Source organism: Muscardinus avellanarius (assembly GCF_963383645.1).
Source record: "Muscardinus avellanarius genome assembly, chromosome: 9".
Lineage (NCBI taxonomy): Eukaryota > Metazoa > Chordata > Mammalia > Rodentia > Gliridae > Muscardinus > Muscardinus avellanarius.
The window spans coordinates 78,147,268-78,167,641 of record NC_137795.1 but is presented as its reverse complement, the minus strand read 5'-3'; the positions used below and the strand labels follow the sequence as shown (position 1 = coordinate 78,167,641).

The following is a 20,374-nucleotide window of genomic DNA, read 5'->3' as shown; positions in this document are numbered from 1 at the left end:
TGAGTTTTTAACCATATAAACCAAGGATCTGAATGTAACAAAATAGTCAGATATTTAAAAAACAGTTTTTCAAGTAATCACAAATGTAGAATATCATAATTCTTTCCTGTCACATAGCCATATTGTAAATATTGATTTAAATTACTGAAGACAGATAGTAAGGTGCGGAAAAGAAAATTGTTAACCTCCTACTCAGATATAACATGTGAATAGTTTGCCATAGCCACTGAAAAATTCTTTTTAAAATTGTTTTTAAAAAGTAAATTACTGCAAAGCATGTACCATACGTAGATAGATACATTTTCAAAATACGTATATGTATGATCGATCATTTTTGAGGTCTTAAATTTTATGTAAATGTCATCATAATATGCTTTTGTCATTTAATATTATGTTTTTTACATTTATTCCCATTGGTATTTGTATAGCTATCTCATTTATTCTAAGTGCTGTTTAATTTGCCATCCTGAGAATAAGTCAAGTTAATTTCCTACTCTGGACAATTGTGTTGTTTCTACTCTTAAGCTATTACAATCACTGCAAGTACTCCCCTGGCTATTTATTAGAGTTTCATATCTATAGCCAAAATTCCTCTAGACCAAAATATTTTATTTCAAAAATAATCCTTAAACTATAAAAATGTCCAGCTAAGATAAATCTTGAATTCAAAATTACATATAAACAGCTATACTACAAATGTATTTGTGTGTGTGTGTGTGTGTGTGTGTGTGTGTGTGTGTGTGTGTGGTATTGGGGTTCCTGGAAACCCTTCTACCTCCGGGCTACACTCCCAGACCTATTTTATACTTTTTTAGTTGGAAACAGGGTCTCTTAAGCCAGAGCGACTGGCTTCAAACCTGTGCGATCCTCCTGTCTCCACCTCCCAAGGACAGGGATTACAAGCGTGCGCTACCACGCCCGGCTTGTCTCAGAATTTTTTAATATTATATTTTCATAGACAAATGTCAATACCACATTTACTTTGATTTATTTTTCCAGTGCTACTGGATTTAGCTCTTGAGTTGTGTGATTCATGTTGAAAGTATTGTGCGTGGCCACGAAGCAGAGAACAAGGAACACTGATGTTTCCTATGCATATATAAGATAAAGCGTAATTTCTTGTTCATTGCAAAACAATAATTGGAAGGGTGTGAACCATGACTGTTGCCTGGGAAATAAATTGCCTATATCATGCATGTATAGCATAAACACATTTCTCCCCTTTTCTAGAATCTATTTCGGGGGTGCAGGCTAAAAAGAGCAGCATGAGAAAAAAAATATTTTAGCAGTTGAGCTATAGCATAGAACGATTCAAGTTAGAAATGGACAGATTGCTTAAGGTTTTTTTTCCCATTGGTCAATTTAAACAAAACTCCCTGCCATTGGATCTCCACCATAATTTTCCAATAACCTGTTATCTTTATCACAATACACTTATTTGCTGCATAGCTACTTGGCTGCAATTTATAACAAACAATAAAAAATATACATTCAGCTGAATGAAATGCCTATTTCACACATTGTCACTATTAAAGTTAGTTGTCATCTTGCCTTAACCAGAAAAGGACATATTCATCCTTTGAACAATGGCTATTTGACAAAGATATTGGTAGTATTATTCTGAGACAACATATGCTCATAGAATAAAAGGCAGTTTACTTTCTGTTAACATTAATTTCATAATAGGACCATGGGCTAATAGCAAACCAACACAAATCTCACGACCAGCAGAGGTGTTAGCATTCAAGGACAAAATCAGCACTTGGATCCTCCCTCCCCCACTATAATTTGCCGTTTATGTAGCATGTTCTCTTATATTTATAATAGAACCATTGACAGATATCACCTGATTTATTTTTATTTACAAAAGAAAGCAATGGAAACTGATACCTGATATGTAGTTTCATCTTTGAAGTAAGTCATTTACAAAAAAATCACCCCTGAAAAAACATAGTCCTATATTCGTGGTACATAAAAACTGTGTACTCTGTTGCTCAAACTAATTTTAGAGATACAAAAAAATTTTCAGATTATACTATTCTATATAGTACAAGCAAACAGATTTGCATGTAATGAGGGGAATATAAAATTATCTTAATATTCAATAAAATATTTTATTACTTTTTATTAGACAGAAACCAAAATGGAATTTGGTTAATGGTTCACCTAGATTATCGAAGACATTTGATACCAATGTTTAGGGCAGTGTAATAGTAAAATGAACATTTAACTTATGGTCATGAATTCGAGTTCTTACCCAACATAATCACTGCTCTCTTTATCAGCTCGGTCATGTCCCTTCTGTGGACAGTTTTCCTCACTGATACACTAAGAGGGGGAGCAAGCTGATCTTGAAGGTCTCCTCCAGTAATAATGTCTCTGATTATATGATCTGAGTTGTGGCGTCCCATGGCAGAGGCCAAGGATTCCTTGGGTAATAGACCTGGCCCACACCCTGCCATGAATTTAGATGTTTTCTACTCAGAACAGTGCATATCTGAATGGTGTGAGTTCAGAAGCCCATCTCAGGCAGAGAAGAGGTTAGAAATCGGCCCAAGCAATTGCATTCCTAATGGGAATCATCTGGGATCTTTATTTAGATCAGTCACACAGGGCAATTTTGGAAGCTTGAGAATACCTCCTAGGAGATACATCTAGTTTTTCACAACATTTTTCAGACTAGAATCCAAAGTCACTGTAGATCAGTATAAATCATTCAGCCATTTCTCTTTCACCTGCGTGTCTAGGGCAAGATTAGATCTGCTAGAGAATCTGCTTTTGCTGGTATTCAGCAAATACAACAAAGAACAGTTCAGGGGAAAACAGAGAACTGAGCTCAGGCTTGCAGTTACATTAAATAAATTAATCCTCAAATAATTTTACATTTAAAAGTATAGTTTCAAGCCCCAAGCATAGTTGTTTCTCATATAAACAGAATGACTAGTTGAAGAACTTCCAAGGTTACCTGGATTTCTCAAACCTGTGGCCATTTAATTGTGTCATCATTTCCACTTGCTTTAAATATATTTTATGTGTCTCTATTTCAAAACTAATAGGACAGTTTAATATAAAGATATTTTGTTAACCTGAGAATTTCTCCCTAAAAACAACAATCAGGGACATAATTAATAAAACTCCAGAAGCATTACATTTAGAGCCAGGAAAACAACAAGAATACTGGCTATTATGACCATGTAACATTTTTCTACAACTTCTAGCTAATGCAACTCAGTAAGAAAAATGACTGAGTATAAATATTAGAAAAGAGCAGCAAAATAGGATCATTATCAGCATAGAATACGATTATCTTTATAAAAATTTAATTAAATCCAGAGCTTAGTAGGTAGAAATTTTAAAAAATTATACTGAGAAAATAGATTCCTATATTCTAAACATAATAATTAATAAATATCTCATTCATAGTAACAATAAAGCAAAAGATATATTATAATACCAATTACATAATTCACACACAAAAACACATATGACATCTGAATAGTAAGAATAATGTGTATTTCTGGGTATTAAATAATAAAATTGCTATAATATTTGGCATGAAGAAAATTGATTCATTTGAAAAGACTAGGAAAAGGTCCAAATACATATAATATTTTAATATATAGTAGAGTATGGCATTTAATTCAGTGGAGAAAGGTAGTTTATGTAATAAATTATAAAAAATGAATACTTGTCTTTCAAAAATTAGATTTTTATATCATAATACATCAGAATAAATTCCAGATATGTATTTAACTGTAAAAGATGAAATGACAAAAATCCACAAATCTGCTTATATAATATTTTACCTTTGCAGAACTTTTATGCCAAAGCAGAAAATAACAACAAAATATGCATGGCTTTGGCAGCAATTTGTTTAAAAAAATTAACTTCTGATTACTAAAAAAAACTAAAATTTCATTAGAAACAAAATTCCAAGGCAAACAAAAGGATAAGGAAAATACTCCCTCATATATCAATAAGGAAAATACATACACATCAAAATAAAAATAGAAAAAGAATATGAAAAGGCAATTCATATACAAAAGCAGAAATGCCTGCTTAATTTATAAAAGCATTTTAAACTCACTATCAAACCAAAGTAATACAAATAAAAATTATATACTTTTTTCAATAAGAGTTCTTTTCACAGTTACTCTTCTTTTTATCATTGGTACATTATAATTATATATAACGAGGATTCACTGTGCTATACTTTTACATGAACATAGCATAATTTTGTCTGTTTTCTTCCCTGTACCTCCCCTTTCCTTCTCCTCCTCTCTCCCCCGATCCCCTTCCACTACTCCACTCTGGTCTCTTTCCTATTGTACCTCTGAGCTACACCCCCAGCCCTATTTCTTTAGTCTTTTTATTTTTGAAACAGGGTCTCACTCAGCTGCAAAGTGCCTCGCTAAGTAGCTGAGGCTGTCCAAGGACCACTATCCTCTGGTCTCATCCTCCCGAATGCTGGGCTTACAAGCGTGCACCACCACACCCAGTTCTGAGGTCTCTTTTCTTTCCTTTTTTCTCTCTAGCTTTCACATATGAGAAAGAAAAAAAAAAAACACAGGATATTTGACTTTATGAGTCTGACTTATCTTACTTAGCATGATGTTCTCCAGTCCCATCCATCCTCCTGCAAACGACAGCATTTCATTCTTTATGCCTAGCCACCTTCCTTCTGATTTGGCCTTCTACTCTTGCATGGCTCTCTGGAGCCTTGCTACTCAGACTGTGCCCTCAGAGTAAACAGCATCTCTACCTGGGAGCTCTTAGAAACAGGGATCTCAGGTCCCATCCCAGTCCTCCTGAGCCACAATCTCAACTAGATCCCGGGGAACAAATAGTTTACATACCAAAGCTTGAGAAATGCTGCCCTTCTGTTATTCAAGTAATTAATATTAATTCTACTATGCATAAAATTTTCCCAGTGTTATCATTAAGAAAAAATCTAATGAAAATTTCTCTTGCTTGTCCAATAGCCCCAATCCTCTCAGTAGATCTAGTGAAAAGTCATCATTCGGTGAATATGCTGGTACCAGTCTAGCAGTAGTTTTCAACCCCAGCTATACAATCACAGTCACCTGGGTAACATTCCCAAACACTATTATCCCACATCGCATCCCAGACCAATTAAATCATATGATCTGGGGTGGGACTATTGATTACACTAAAGAGAAGTAAAAATCCCTTACATTTCAAAGAAGAAATTGAGAGGTGATGAACTTCCACATGTTCTTAGGGTGGGATGGGGGGGGGTGATGTAAAAGGCAGTGGGCATCATGTGTGTGAGGGATGGGGATGGTTTTCTAATAAAGAAAAGAAATACTCAGGATACAGTGGAGGGAGTGCACAGTGCAAGCCACTGCAGGAGTAGAGAAGCAGCCAGATGTGGGGGCCTGAGGGATGGGAGAGAAAGATGAGAGAGGCTGGATTCTAGAAGACTTGCTAGAGCAAGAGATCTGGGGGGGGGGGATTCCCCAAAGACTCCTCTCTTCTTTAGCAGTTTATTTGTTTTCAAATGTTTGCCTCATGTTTTTGTCCAAATATAAGGGACAAAAATCTCTCTTTTCACTATAGTCTGTGGGATCTGAGAAACTGTGACAATATGAGTAACTAGGACTTCTTTGGCCCTTAAAGATTTAGTAAAGCAAGGTAATCTGACCTAAGTTTCATTGACCTGTACCAGTGTGATGGAGAACACACTAAGGGTTGCCTAGGAATCAAGACAGCTTTGAGTAAATGCTTGTGAATTTCCTATCATAATACAGTCATTGAGAATCATATTCCCCCAGTAATAGGCTTACAGATTCCCTCTCCTCAGCTTCTCTCAGATTATCCTTAACTGACTCACTCTGTTTTCAACAGCCAGTTTCTGTCCTATGCTGGGAGTCTTAAATGTTAAAGACAATGTTGTATCTGGCTGCTGAGTCAGATGGAGAAAAAACAAGTGACACGCCATAACTAATATGATTTAAAATTACATCAGTATTGCAGAGAGACAAGCTCCTTCATGGTGGCATTTCCTTTTTCTTAACCTTTCACAGTTAACAGCAAACGTTACAGTACATTTTTCTATCAGTTCCAAACACCAACCAAATATTTATTGTACCACAATTATGATGTAGAAGGACTAAGACATTCTGAAAGTTATGTCCATCTCTTTCTAAAAGTAGTGTTATATCCTTCCATTTATCCCTGCTTACTTGATAGAAAGAAGGAATGACCAGAAAGAATACTACAAACAATAAGGCATTAGCTGAAGTCATTTAAAAGATAGAGGTCTTATTATAATGACTAAACATTCTTCCCTTTCATTTTTAGTATAAGGAACAAAAATAGCAAAGTCAACAGATGCTGGGAAGGGGAGCAGGAGAACAGGGATAGGGAGGGGCTGGCTAACAGGTACAAAAATATAGTCAGAAAGAAGGAACAGGTTCTAGTAGAATGATGGTAATAAAAATAGAAAATAATGAAATTTAGTAATAATTTATCATATATTTAAAATAGCTAGAAAATTTTGATTGTTCTCACCACCACAAAGAAATAATAAATGTCTAAGGTATCAGATGTGTTAATTATATTGTTTTGATCATTTTAAATAGTATATATGTATCAAAACATCACATTGTACCCTATAAATATGTGCAATTATAATGTGTTAGTTAAAATGTTAAAAATAGAGAATAGTGTTTTATAAAGGAGATCGAATATTTTGAAATTTTACACTTATTTAAATGGCCACAATGGTTATCTAAATTATTTGAGACTTAGTTTTCAACATTTTTAGTACTTGAAACTGTGTGGCCTCAGAGAGGCCTTTTCTCTGTGACAAGGGTAAAAAAACACACAGCCTCACTAGCATTGGGCCATCCCCAGTGTAAACTGTCCTCTTGGTTCCCTTTCACCACACGCATTTCAGCTGCCTTTTATATCAGGATCCTTTCCTCACAAATATTTGGTTGATTTTCAGTAGGAATTGAGGTGAGGAAATATACTTTGCCCTTGAAACATTCTGCTTGGTTCCAGAGATGTAGCCTAGGACTCAAGTTAGCTCAGAAGCACCTTTCTTTTGCCTATTCATGGATAATTAATATGCCATGAGTAGCGTCAGGATCTCTTTTGCTGGGATATTTTTAGTCTCACAACATTTAAGGAAAACTTTTTCTTCACACCTACTCCACTCCCTTGTCCCAATTTTGTCTGTGGGTTTCAGCTTTAGCATTACTGAATCGTCACTCAACAAAATCATTCCCCAAAGCTTCGATTGCTTTTCAACTTAGGTCAATGAGATCTCGATATATCTTAAAAGATAACTCATTCTTGAGCTACCTTATTTGTATTTACTAATAAAATATATTTTACTCTTAAACTTCTGCAGGTATGACTCATAAGAATATATCTATTTCATACAAATATGTATACAATACTTACACACACACACACACACACACACACACACACACACACACACACAATCTCCTAGAAGAAAATCTTTTTTTTTTTTTTTTTTTTTTTTGGTGGTATTGGGTTCCTGGAAACCCTTCTACCTCCGGGCTACACTCCCATACCTATTTTTTATATTTTTATTTGGAAACAGGGTCTCCTAAACCAGCAAAGCTGGCTTCGAACCTACGCAATCCTCCTGTCTCCGCCTCTCAAGCGCGGGGATTACACGTATGCACCACCACGCCCGGCAGAAGAAAATCTTTTAGCTTTTGAAATATCCACGAGCCAGGCATGGTGGTGCACGCTTGTAATCTCAGCATTTAGGAGGCTGAGAAAGGAGGATTACAGTTTGAGGACAGTCTCACCTCCTTAGTGAGGCCCTTTGCAACACCAGTGAAACCCGGTTTCAAAACAAAGAATAAAAACTAGGGCCGTGGGTGTAGCTTGAAGGTAGAATGTCCCTGGGTTCCATTCCCAGTAACGCCAAAAAAAAAGTTGAAATAATATATCCACATAGATATATTAATACATATAATTATAATATATATGAATGAATGGATAGATGATAGACAGACAGACAGATGCAAGAATAATTTCTTCATGGAGAATATCAAGAACATTAGGAAACATTCTGGACCTAATTATAGTCATCTTTGTCAAGATAAACTTCTACATGAATTTTCTTTTAGCTGCATCAACTAAGTTTCTTTTATCAGTGAAACTCACATGACATTCTTTGAGAAACACTATGGTACTGCTACCTCCCTTCCTCCCCACCTTGACCAATATGGATACAGAACAAGTCAACCCCTATGATATGTAACATCCCAAAGCAATGAACTTTGCAGCCATTACTAGAAGACTGAACCCATTTCCCACGTGTCACCTCCTTTTACAGGTTACAACCAAAAACTCAAAATGATGCTGAGATGATATGGAAAATAATATATCAGAGACACATTCAAGAGCAGCTGCGGCATATCCAAAGCTCTTAAACATCACAAAGCCTGTGTTTTCAAGCATGTTACCTCAGGATATCAAGATAATATATTGCAAGTGTACCTCACTGCCAAATTTTAAATGTTTGCTACATGTCTTGGAAACAATTCAGTGTGCAGACATTATTTCAAAATATTACAGATATTCATATTATAATTGATTAAATTTGACTTAGTTCTCCTGACATTTTTCCTGATGTTCTCTTATTGAATATAGGAAAATAAAGGCATCAATAATCTCATATCCTAGTAAGATAATATGATTTAGAATCATAACATAAAATAATTTTTAAACAAATAATTTATCTTGTTGGATCCATTCCAAGTCATAAATTTCCACCTGTACTCCAGGATATCTTAGTTCCAAAGGATTTTTATTTATCTTTGTTGGGATTTTAGGTGTTGTTTGTTTAGAATTTGGAGTTAAATTAGTTCTTAGACCTTTACCGTTGCTCATCAAATTGTCCTAGTTCTTCTGTAATCACAAAATGTAATATTTTATCCATTATACATTTACAAGTAAAATTCTTACCCCTAAATATAATAAGATTCCATAGAACATAAATCTCCAGAAAAAGCATCGTCGAAGGGCATTAATGAGTTTGGGATTTTTCTTTGACGCCAGTTCTCTATCCCATTCTCTGAAATATAGAAAAGAAAAAAGAAAAAAAATTAAGTGGGACTAATAAATTTCATGTCCAAATATTTGAGTTCTATTTCCCTTGACACAGCTTGTTTCATACAAGTGTATCCAAAGAGATTAACCCAAGTATTTAAAAAGAAAAACTTTGTGGAGACTCTCCAGTACCAACTTGTCGACTACATATTTGGCAGAATTTGTTGGTCCCAAATATCACTCTGCAGGGATTTGGTTTCTTGAAACAGCCACGTTATATGTGTTAAAGAGAACTGCTGAGATTGTTAAGAGCAAAGGAAATGGAGGACAATGTACAGCATTTCTGAATACACACTGCTGTGTTTAGAGCAAGGTGAAAAATAAACACATAAATATCTTAAGTTTCTCTTCCCCTCTTGATCCTTATCTCTTTAGAACTATGGCAGATGTTACAAGAGTTAACTGTATAACCAAAAACAAACTGAAATGTCAGGTGAATTTGTTTGCCATTTAACATGAGAAAAATCTGTTAAACTTGGCTTTTAAACACAGAGGCATGAAATAAGTATCATCAAAATTAATTTTTAGCTATTAAATCACTTATCAGTGTAAAAGATAAATCTTTGAAATACTTTAGGGAGTTGAGATGTTAGTGAATGGTAAAGATATGTAGAGAACAGGAGACCAGAGAAATGTTAGCTGTGAAAGGGAAAAAAGAAAAGGAAAGAAAAGAATAGAGAGTTATGGGAATGGGTGACTTGGGAAATGTTTTAACAAGGGGACTTAAAATCATCTTTGAAAAATGAGTAAAATAACATATATCTCATAGTATTAAATAGTCTGAAATCTGACTGAAATTTATAAACCTTTTATTTTATTCTAAATACTATAGGAACATCAGCTAACAGTAAATGTTATTTATTAACTCTGTTAATGAAAATTCTTTTTCTTTTTACCAGGGAATAAAATGTCTGTTACCTTCATCTTCAACATCAAACTGTACAGAAGTGAAAATGTTCATGAACCAAAGGCTAAATGATTAGATAAAGGCTTTGCATTTCATCAATGGCTATTCCTATTACTATAGAGCTGCCATACAGAAACACGGTTCTATGTGACTCTAAAAGAAGAACATGTAACTAGATCTGAGGACAAGTTCAGCAGTCTCTATGCATGAATAATGGCTTATCTATGAAGCTCACCCTTTCCCATCTCTTTACCTTCCCACACTTTTCCCAACTTTTCACTGACAGAGTTTTCCTCTCAAACATAATATTTAAGAACTCAAAATTGGGTACGAAGCTAAATATGGAGTAGAATCATCTTCTACATTAAAAGAGAAATTGTTCCAATGGGAAAGACAGGTGGAAACTAAACAAATGGTTTCCAGGTGGGGGAAAAATAAACGAATAACAATGAAGTCATGTAAAAAAGTGTAATCATGCTGTGCATGGTAGCACAGGCTTGTAGTCACAGTACTTGGGAGGCTGAAGAGAGAAGAGGCCAAAGCAGGAGGATCACAGGTTCAAGAACAGCCTCAGCTACTTAGTGAGAACCTGTTTCAAAATAAAAAATAAGCAAATAAAAAAATAGTACTAGGGCCGGGCATGGTGGCGCACGCTTGTAATTCCCGTGCTTGGGAGGTGGAGAAAGGAGGATCGTGCTGGTTCGGAGCCAGCCTCGATGGCTTAAGAGACCCTGTTTCCAAATTATAAAATAGGTCTGGGAGTGTAGCCCAGCGGTAGAAGGGCTTCCAGGAACCCCAATACTACCACCAAAAAAAAAAAAAATAGCACTAGGGATGTAGATCAGAAGTAACACCCCTGAGTTCAATCCTTAGTACCACAAAAATGTAATTATACATAAGTAAGAGGCCTCTGGTGACCCTGGTCAATGCAGTTTTAGAAAAAGGATAGAAGTGGCAAATATTAGCTGGCAAATTGCCTTTCTGAGTCTCAGATTGCTCTTGTAGGATGGATACAATGATGCTTTCCTTCTGGAGCAGCTGAGTAAGCTATTGCACTTAGTATGTAATGGGTACCCAAAATGTGTTTTTACATATTGATATCCAGGAGCCATTGCCTTAAGATTTCTGACAAATTACATTTGTATTTACATATTAAGATTCTAGAAAGAAATACACATCATTTTCTTCATAATGATGTTACTTTTGTCTTCATAAAATCCATCTCATGTTCTGTGAAGAGAAGTAAATTCTCAGAATGCAAATATGTATTTGTCATATAATAGGTCATTTCTCAAAAAGATTATTATTTTTCTTTCATGGTTTCATTACTCACTTCTTGAATTGGTTGAAACTTCAGCAAGAATAGAAAGTGTTTCTATTTTAAATGCAGCATTTTAAGAATTAAGCCTTCTAATATGCTAGTTCCTATTCTTTCAATAATTAATAATAAAAATACTTCCCTTTAATTAATAATGTACATAAACATACCTTTCCAACTTTTCAGACAGATTGTCAGCAGAATCAGAAGATGGGATTTGGTATATATCTGACAATTCCAGGCGCTGTCTATACCCCTTCCTCAAGATTGGTGTGGTCCAGCTAAAACAGAGAGAGAACAAGTATAAATACATGCTTCATTTGGTCTTCAATACAGACAAGGAATCTGATACCAATGCAGACCTAGCATGTTGAAAATACTTTAATGAATGCACAAATATGACAACATAATAAGTCAACTTATATAAATAACAGAATTCATATCAAACAGGATATATCTCTGTGAAACATCAACACCTCTCAATTAATGTGACTGTTTCTGTTTAAAGGGATCAGGAACAATGGTACCATCATTCCTAAAGGACAAAAACAGACCACTAAACAGAAGGCAGACATTTAATCAACACACTTCCATAATCTCATTACTAGAGCACAAAGTAGTCAATGATGAGCTATTCAAGGAACTGGCTACAGCTAGAAGGTAAAAGGTTTGTATCAATTTGAAGACTTAATTATCATGCCTGAACCATTATTGGAAGGTAGGGATCAGAGCTTTCTTTCACTTCATCCCCTCAGCTCACAACAGTTACACACATCTGTCCTCTAGGAATCTAATAAATAACAATTTATGATGAAAATGAGTTAAGTTGCATGAGAAACACTTGGGCAGAGTACAGTATGTTTAAATACATTGCTTCTAAGTATTGTGGATAAGGCAGAATAATATCCACAAAGATAAGAAAAACTAAAAAAAAGAGGAGGAGGAGGAAAGAAGGGAGGGGAAGGAGAATTATAAGTCGGGTAAAAGAGAAATTTCTGAATGAAATTTAAATGAATGAGAACTTTCTCAGGTGACATTTTGTCAGTTTAATGATGACAATAAGTGAACATGGATTTAGTGATTCCCAGAACTACGCTTTGCCCCTCAGCCTCTTTCCTTGCTCCAGAGAATTCTAAAATTTGTTGTTATTGAGACTTCACTTGGTTATGTGTCAAAATGCATTTTAACTGACAGAAAGTAAAAGGGAGCATTTTTAGCACCGCCTAAGAGGCAAGACCAACTCATAATAAGAAAAAAAGTATTCTAGTAAAGCCATCCATAATAAAAAGAGAAAATGCCATGCTAAACACAAACAACATTTTGGGCCTGGCCCTCGTGCCTGCCCTCATCGCTCCCACCAAAGTATTCCAGATTCTTCTTCACACTCAGCTTCTTCAATAGGTCCCTCTCTATGTCCCTAATGTTTCTACAGTTTGTCTTTCACTAAAATTTGACTCAATTAGGGCTCTGTTCTAAGGCTCAGTAACTTCAACAATCGTCCCTTGCTAAGAAAGAATTAGCATGTAGCTTGATATGTCACTTTTTTCCCCATTAACTATTATTGCTCACCTTCACAAGAGCATTCTTTAACTAAAGGTAACAATTACGCATTGTCTTTATTACCCAGTCTGATTCACTGATCATTTTTTTCCAATACTGAAATAGGTGAAGCCAGTCTGAGTGCAGTAGGGAAAGAAGTGCCATGATCCCACAGTGCCTGTAGCTAGCATCACCTGAGAAAAAGACAGTACACTCAGCTGACACCATCCCAGTATCCAACAGACTTGGAGGTCAAATTGGAAATACACGTGGTGGGTAGAACAAAGAGATCATTGTCCTGTTTTGAGGGTTAAGAAATGGTGCTTGGAGATACTGCACTTGTCTGAAGTGGTAAGTGGCAAAGCTGAGATTTTTTACAACCTTCAGACTTCATTCCTTCTTTTACCATGTTTGTCTTCTATGTTAAAAATTAAGCATGGTGGTTTGTTAGGCAAATGGCTGGGAGCAAACTCTGAAAGCAGCAGGTTGCAGGCAGTGGTGTGCAAGCAAATATTTAACAATCCCTTCTGCAGAAGACAAAAGCAAAAACTGATGGATGGCACTGGCCATTTCCTGTAATGTAAACACTCTCGTCATGACCAGTTTCAAGCTACCAAATATGAGTCATTGAACAGAGTCAGAAAGAGATACACAGTTGTCTGTTATAATATGCTACATCCAACACTCAGATGCAATGAACACAAATATCCTCAGTAGAGTAGCAATAATAATATAAAATAATTCAGAAAGTGATCACTTCTGAGTTTTTATTACTTTTGTGTTAATATAACTTATGTAATGTTGTAAGTCTAAGTAATTTAGTGTTTAATAATTTAGTGTTTAATAATGATCTATGTCTAACAACCAGATCACAAAAAGTTCCTGAAAATGTACCAAACAGCTCAGCATGAAAGAGCAAACTTCAGCAAATACTGTCAGATGTTTGAAAGGTTATTTATTTATTTATTTATTTATTTATTTATTTATTTATTGGTGGTACTGGGGTTCCTGGAAGCCCTTCTACCTCCGGGCTACACTCCCAGACCTATTTTTATATTTTTATTTGGAAACCGGTTCTCTTAAGCCAGCGTGGCTGGCTTCGGACCTGCGCGATCCTTCTGTCTCTGCCTCCCAAGCGTGGGGATTACAAGCGTGGACCACCACGCCAGGCAAAAGGTTTTGAACAAAGATAATGGCATGGAAAAATGAAAGAAGGTGAGCTATGGAAGATTTAAAGAATAGGCTCCACCTATTAGCAAACCTCATGTTTTCAATATGTCTGAAATTACTAAAGCATAAGACTCACTTTGTAAGTAAGCAGGGTATCATCACTATCACAAGAAAGGCATTTTCCAGAAATTAAAAAATAAATTTTCTTAATCTCCTAAAATGTATACATATAACTCTTTTGATCCATACCTAAGACCTAGTAACCATGCTCAGAAATTATTTTTCAGCTCATTTTAAAAGAACAGAATTTTAGGCTGATTTAATAAAAAAAAAAAAAAAACCTGTGTTACCTGTGCCCATTTTAATAAGTTATATTACATCAGGATATCTGGTTTTGATGACCAAGAGTCCCATAGTTCAGCATCATCCAAAAAAAATGTATAAAGACCCCAGTTCACCATGTATAAATATTAATAGTGTTTGGTATTTCCTAAAAGTTTCAACACGGTAAACCCATATTTGTGTCTCAAAATAAAAATTTGGCTTAAGGTAAAATATGAAAAAATCCATTAACCTTAGGCTGTATGGAGATCACCACAGAGTCATCTTGGAGAAAGACTGTATTCTGTGAGATTAAATCAACAAAAATAAATAACAATCCTGTCCTATCAAGGAGCTCTTCATGCCTACCTTAGGCCAGACTTATAAATACAAAACAAAACAAAACAAAAAAACAGACTTCTCTAAGTAAATGCTGAATGAAATATTAATTTAAAATGCCAGCCAATCTTCTTTTTGAATAAACCTAAGTATATTTAACAGACTTGGACAGAATTAAAAAGTACACAGTCAGGATTTTCCCCTCCATATTTCTTCCACTAGAAATCAATGGGTGACCATCCAAGTGTTTCCTGAAACACAGCAAGTGCACCTGGCACAACTCGAGGCCCAGTTCCTTTCTTGCTGTATTTTCCACTAACTGGCAACTCCTCCGCCTTTCAGAACCAGTCACTGTAAGTGGATGGCAGACTTACTATACTTTAGTCTAGTTAGAAACTATTTTCAAAGTTCTGGCTATTTCTAAAGAAACTAGCTAATCATTTATTATAAGATAGCGGATACATAAGGTATATATAATATTTAAAATTTGCAAGTTTTAAACCAACTTTCCCTTTGTGCAGTACTGGGGATTGAACACAGGGACATTCTACCTCTGAGCTACACCCCTAGCCCAATTTTATTTTTTATGTTGAAACAGGGTCACACTAAGTTGCAGAGAGAGGGCCTCACTAAGGAGCTGAGGCTGGCCATGAACCTGTGATCCTCTTGTATCAGCCTCTCAAGTACTGGGATTACAAACTTGCACCACCACACCCAGCTTAAACTAATGTTGAAAAAAAAATCTACTATCCTGGATACACTATTCAGTTTACTTTACTATGTTTCAGGAGACTTAATTTTTTTAAGCACACACATAAGCATGAACACATACACACACAAAATATTATATTTAATTACATTTCTTAGGAAAAACTTCCATTTTTCCTATAGAGTTAGTTGTTATTGCTTATGAGGAAAAGATTTTGTTAATTGTAACTATTCTAAAGCCTTTATTTACGCAAAATCTATCTTCCTAAAGCTAATTAAAGCTCATAATCATTTTTCCATTTGACATTTGACTTTTATTAATTCAACAGAGACACCTGACATTTTAATTGCTAGAACTTAAGATGAAGGTCATACATCATATCTTTCCAAGTTAAAGTGATTCTGTTTACATAAAACAATCGTGTGTCCACATGATTTTCATTTAACTAGCCAAATAAAATAAAATGAAACAAAACACCAAACTGAAACCACTTATATGACACTTCTCCCAAATACTGACATAGTGATACACCCAAAGACTAATAGCCTTTTCCTAGAAATAATGAATATTCAAAAAACTAAATAGAAATTACTCTAAAGGACTTTGTGTAGGCAAATTCAAATACACTAGAAATTTTCTCATCACTCAATATATTTACCATGAGTTTGAAATAGCCGCATAATCTGAATAGTTTACCAAACAGTCACATAATCTGAATTAATTTACCAAAGAAAATGTTGAAGGCAGGTAGAAGAAAAAAGGAAAAATCACTTGAACATATTGTCTGAAACACTCCTGGAGCATAGTTCTCATACTTTTCTTTAGTTATTTTGACAAATGGTCATAATAGAAGAATGAATTTAGGCCTAAAAGTCATCTAATCTCTAAGTGTGTGTGTGTGTGTGTGTGTGTGTGTGTGTGTGTGTGTGTGTAGATGTAGTGCTAGCAACCAAACCAAAATCCAGGACCTCACACATGCTACACAAACAATATACAATTGAGTTACATCCTCAGCTCAGGATTTAATTTTTAATTCATTTAAATTACATATTATTAACATAGATTCAAAGGCATTCTACAGTCACTTGTATTTTTCTCAAAATAAATTTAGTGAAAATAAGACTCAAAGAAAGAGTACCCAACTCTCAAAAGTTCTATGTAAAACTTATAAGCTTCAAGAATTCAAACCAAAGTTACAGCATGAGATCAGGTTTATCACTCCCTTTCCCTGATTCCATTAATTTTTTGCACAGTGTTGGCTGCTTCTCTATGATGAACACTTAAGCAATAACCACCTGTCAGCTCACTTCAGGAATATTACACATCCTTGCTAAAGATTAGTCATTGTTTGTGTGTTTGAAAATTAATTATCCGTGGAGCGTGGTGGCTCACGCTTGTAATCCCAGCATTCGGGAGGCTGAGACCAGAGGATCGCAGTTCGCAGACAGCTTCAGCTACTTAGTGAGGTCCTCTGCAACTCAGTGAGACCTGGTTTCAAAATAAAGAATAAAAAATAGGGCAGGGGGTGTAGCTCGGAGGTCAAATCCCCTGGGTTCCACCCCCAGGCCCACAAAAGAAAGAAAGAAAATTAATTATTCATGAGGCTCTAATTTTACCAAGGGAATTATAGACATTTTCTTTACTTGATGGGTAAACATTACTAAAGTGGTCAATGGATTTCCAATCTAGAAAGCTACTAGTAGCTTCTCACAAAACAGCACTAGTAAATTCTGAAAAATCTTCTGGAGGCCTACAATTTACAACCACATAGGCATACCTAAGGGAAATTAATTTGCTACCATCATTCTTAATAAATTCAAATATTAATAAAACATTTGCTTACTCATTGAATGAGCTACTTATGAACCTAAACATATTAGGAACATAAGCATCTTTGCTTGTCTTTTTTTCTCCAATGTTTAACAATGAGCATGTAAAACTTTGTAAATAGGAGAGAGTTCTTGTAAATTAAATAAGAAGCATAGCACACATAAGCATACTGTATTATTTTCTGTGGTTAACTACTAACATAAACTTTCTGGCCAAATATGTTCTAAGGCCATGATTTTTTTTTCTTTTTTTTTTTTTTTTGTGGTACTGGGAGTGAAACCCAGAGGCTTTCTACCTCTGGGCTATACTCCCATACCTATTTTATTTTTATATATTTTATTTGGAAACAGGGTCTCACTAAGTTACTGAGAGCCTCACTAAGTAGATGAGGCTGGCTTCGAACCTGCCCAATCTTCCTGTCTCAGCCTCCCAAGTGCAGGGATTACAAGCATGTGCCACCATGCCCGACTTAAAGGACATGATTTTCATATAATACTATCAATATTCTTTCCCATAAATCATTTTTTTTTCTTGGACTGATTGTACTCCTTCTAAAAAAAAAAATACAAAGCTCTATCACTTGACTCCTACTAGAAATCTATGACTAAAAACCTGAACTTTTTTTAAGAAAAAAAAAAAAAGACAACCCTAGGTTGTAACCCCTTCTCTTATCATTTGCTAGTCATATAGTTTTGGGAAAAGCTCCAAGAACCTCTCAGTTACAGCAAGAAATAACTATCATAACTACTACACCTGGCTTTCATGGTAGCTAAATTCAGTGCTGTCCGTGAAGTATTATAGTTGAACTCATGCTACTTACATGTGCTGTTTGCCTTTGGTTTAATTTTCAGAGCAATAAAGTTTATTATTAGAACTATAACAATATAGTTTATTATATAAACTACATTATATATATACATATATATAGTTTATTATTGGAACTATAACAATAATAATAGCTAACACTAGAATATTATGACAGCCATGCAAAATTCTAAGTATTTCACACACATTATTTTTTCTGATCCCCACAATTCCAAATGTAAATCTTCTACCCAAATATTCATTGCAGTATTATTTGTAATAGAAAAAAAGCAGAAATAAATTTCTTCTCAATATATATATATGATGCTATACAGATATATATGATATATAACTATATTTAATATATACTATATTAATAAATATATATGACAGTAAATAGATAAATAAAATGGATAAATTAAATTATTTCCTACAAGTGAAATTACTATTCAACAATTTAAAAACTGATGGATCAGTGAGTTGGCATAAGCCTGTAATCCCAGCTTGAGGAGGCTGAGATAGAAGGATCCCAAGTTCAAGGCCAGCATAGACAACTTAGTGACCCTGCCTCAAATAAAAAGTAAAAAGGGCTGGGGATGTACAGCACATCCTATACTCAATCCTCAATCTATGAGAGAAGAAAAAAAAGATGTACTGATACATGTATCACAAGGATCACCCTTGCAAACATGTTAAGAGAAAGAAGCCAGTCACAAAAGACTAGACTGTTCAGTATGAAGTTCCCAGAATAGTAGGTAAATCCATAGAGACAGAAAGTATATTAGCTGTTGCCTGGGGCAAGAAGTGTGGTATAGGAGGGCTAAGTAATAGCTACTAAAGGGTATGTAGTTTCTTTTGGTGACTAAAGCATTATTGTGGTAGTTATACAACTCTGTGAACTTACTAAGAAGTCACTGAATTGTATACTTTAAATGGGTACATTGTTTAGTATGTAGATTATTATCTCCATAAAGCTACAGTCAGGAAAACATATAGAAATCACTTGTCAGTGTTAATTTTGGAAATATTTTCTAAGAACTTTGTTTTCAGAAAATGAAAAAGAATTTTGTTTTTGTTATTTTTTTTGTTTTTTTTTTTGTTTTATTGTTTTTTGTCGTACTGGCATTCCTGGAAGCCCTTCTACCTCTGGGCTACACTCCCACTCCTACTTTATACTTTTTTATTTGGAAACAGGGTCTCTTAAGCTAGCACGGCTGGCTTCGAACCTGCGCGATCCTCCTGTCTCTGCCTCCCAAGCGCAGGGATTACAAGCATGCGCCACCATGCCTGGCTGAAAAAGAATTATTATTTTTTTTAATTTTATACTCCTAGAACTGTTGAAAAGTTCTCATTATAGTGATTTCCACACTTTAAGTTCCTTTAAATATGTTAATACCCAGGTAGCTACTTTAAAAAAAATATTTAAGAGTATGTAAAAAGCTCATGAGAGCATGAGAGGAGTTAGGATTGGTGACATGCAACATGTGCTAGGTAAATTCCCTGTCCTCGAGAAGCAAAAAATTTAACTTTTAAAACTACTATGAATTAAAAAAAAAAGGTAATGGTAATGGTCTAAAGAAACCAAGGAATGTGTAACCCCTGACATTGAAAGGCCACTTCTAACAATCACACCTAAATTGGTCACGTGACTTGATCTGAGTCTCAAGCAATTCAAAGGTAATAAGCAAACACAAACACACACACACCACCCATCTTCAAAGTTCGCAGAAGGCACGGCATTGTGACTTATATTCAGTACCCATCTATTCTCTAAAAGCAGCCTCGGAGTGTCTCTCCATGATTTGGGTTTGATTTCTACTCTCTCTGGGCATGAAGCCACTACCAAAAGCCACAAAGCTGACTGTGGCTGGAACACCTGGCAAGAAGGGGAGGATGATTAACCGCCCTGTGACATCACTGCATCCTGTATGCACTCACTTGCAAGAGCTCTTTGCTAACCAAGAAAGACAAGTGATACCATTGCTCTTTAATTTCTGATTTTTATTTCCATTGGCAATAAGAAATATATTTGAAACCAAGATAATAAGGAAGAAGGGAAATAGATTGGCCTTAAGATTTTACGGTACAAATGCCATTGGGTTACTGGCAGGCGTTTTAAAGCTTACAGAGGGAAACTTGTGTGACTGACAGAATGTCACCACTGTAATGTTAGACAATGATATTCTAGGGAACAGAGGAGAGAGGCAGTTTCAAGATCCCCAGTGGGAAAAACAGTTTCAAACATCCACAATAGAAGATGAAGCATTCTGCCTACTGTAGGAACAAAATATACCTTCCATGAGTGATATAATGA

At 35.2% G+C, this 20,374-nt stretch overlaps 1 protein-coding gene across 1 annotated transcript in view; it reads right to left on the bottom strand.

The window, feature by feature from the left end:
- The window catches only part of CFTR (CF transmembrane conductance regulator), a gene marked incomplete at both ends in the record, with an annotated part of 172,619 nt that overhangs the window by 129,761 nt on the left and 22,484 nt on the right, over nucleotides 1-20,374 (bottom strand). Inside the window, 2 exons of the mRNA XM_080700885.1 lie at nucleotides 8,980-9,088; nucleotides 11,519-11,629. Of these exons, the coding sequence (XP_080557011.1) occupies nucleotides 8,980-9,088; nucleotides 11,519-11,629 (220 nt within the window). The remainder of the gene's footprint in view (nucleotides 1-8,979; nucleotides 9,089-11,518; nucleotides 11,630-20,374) is intronic.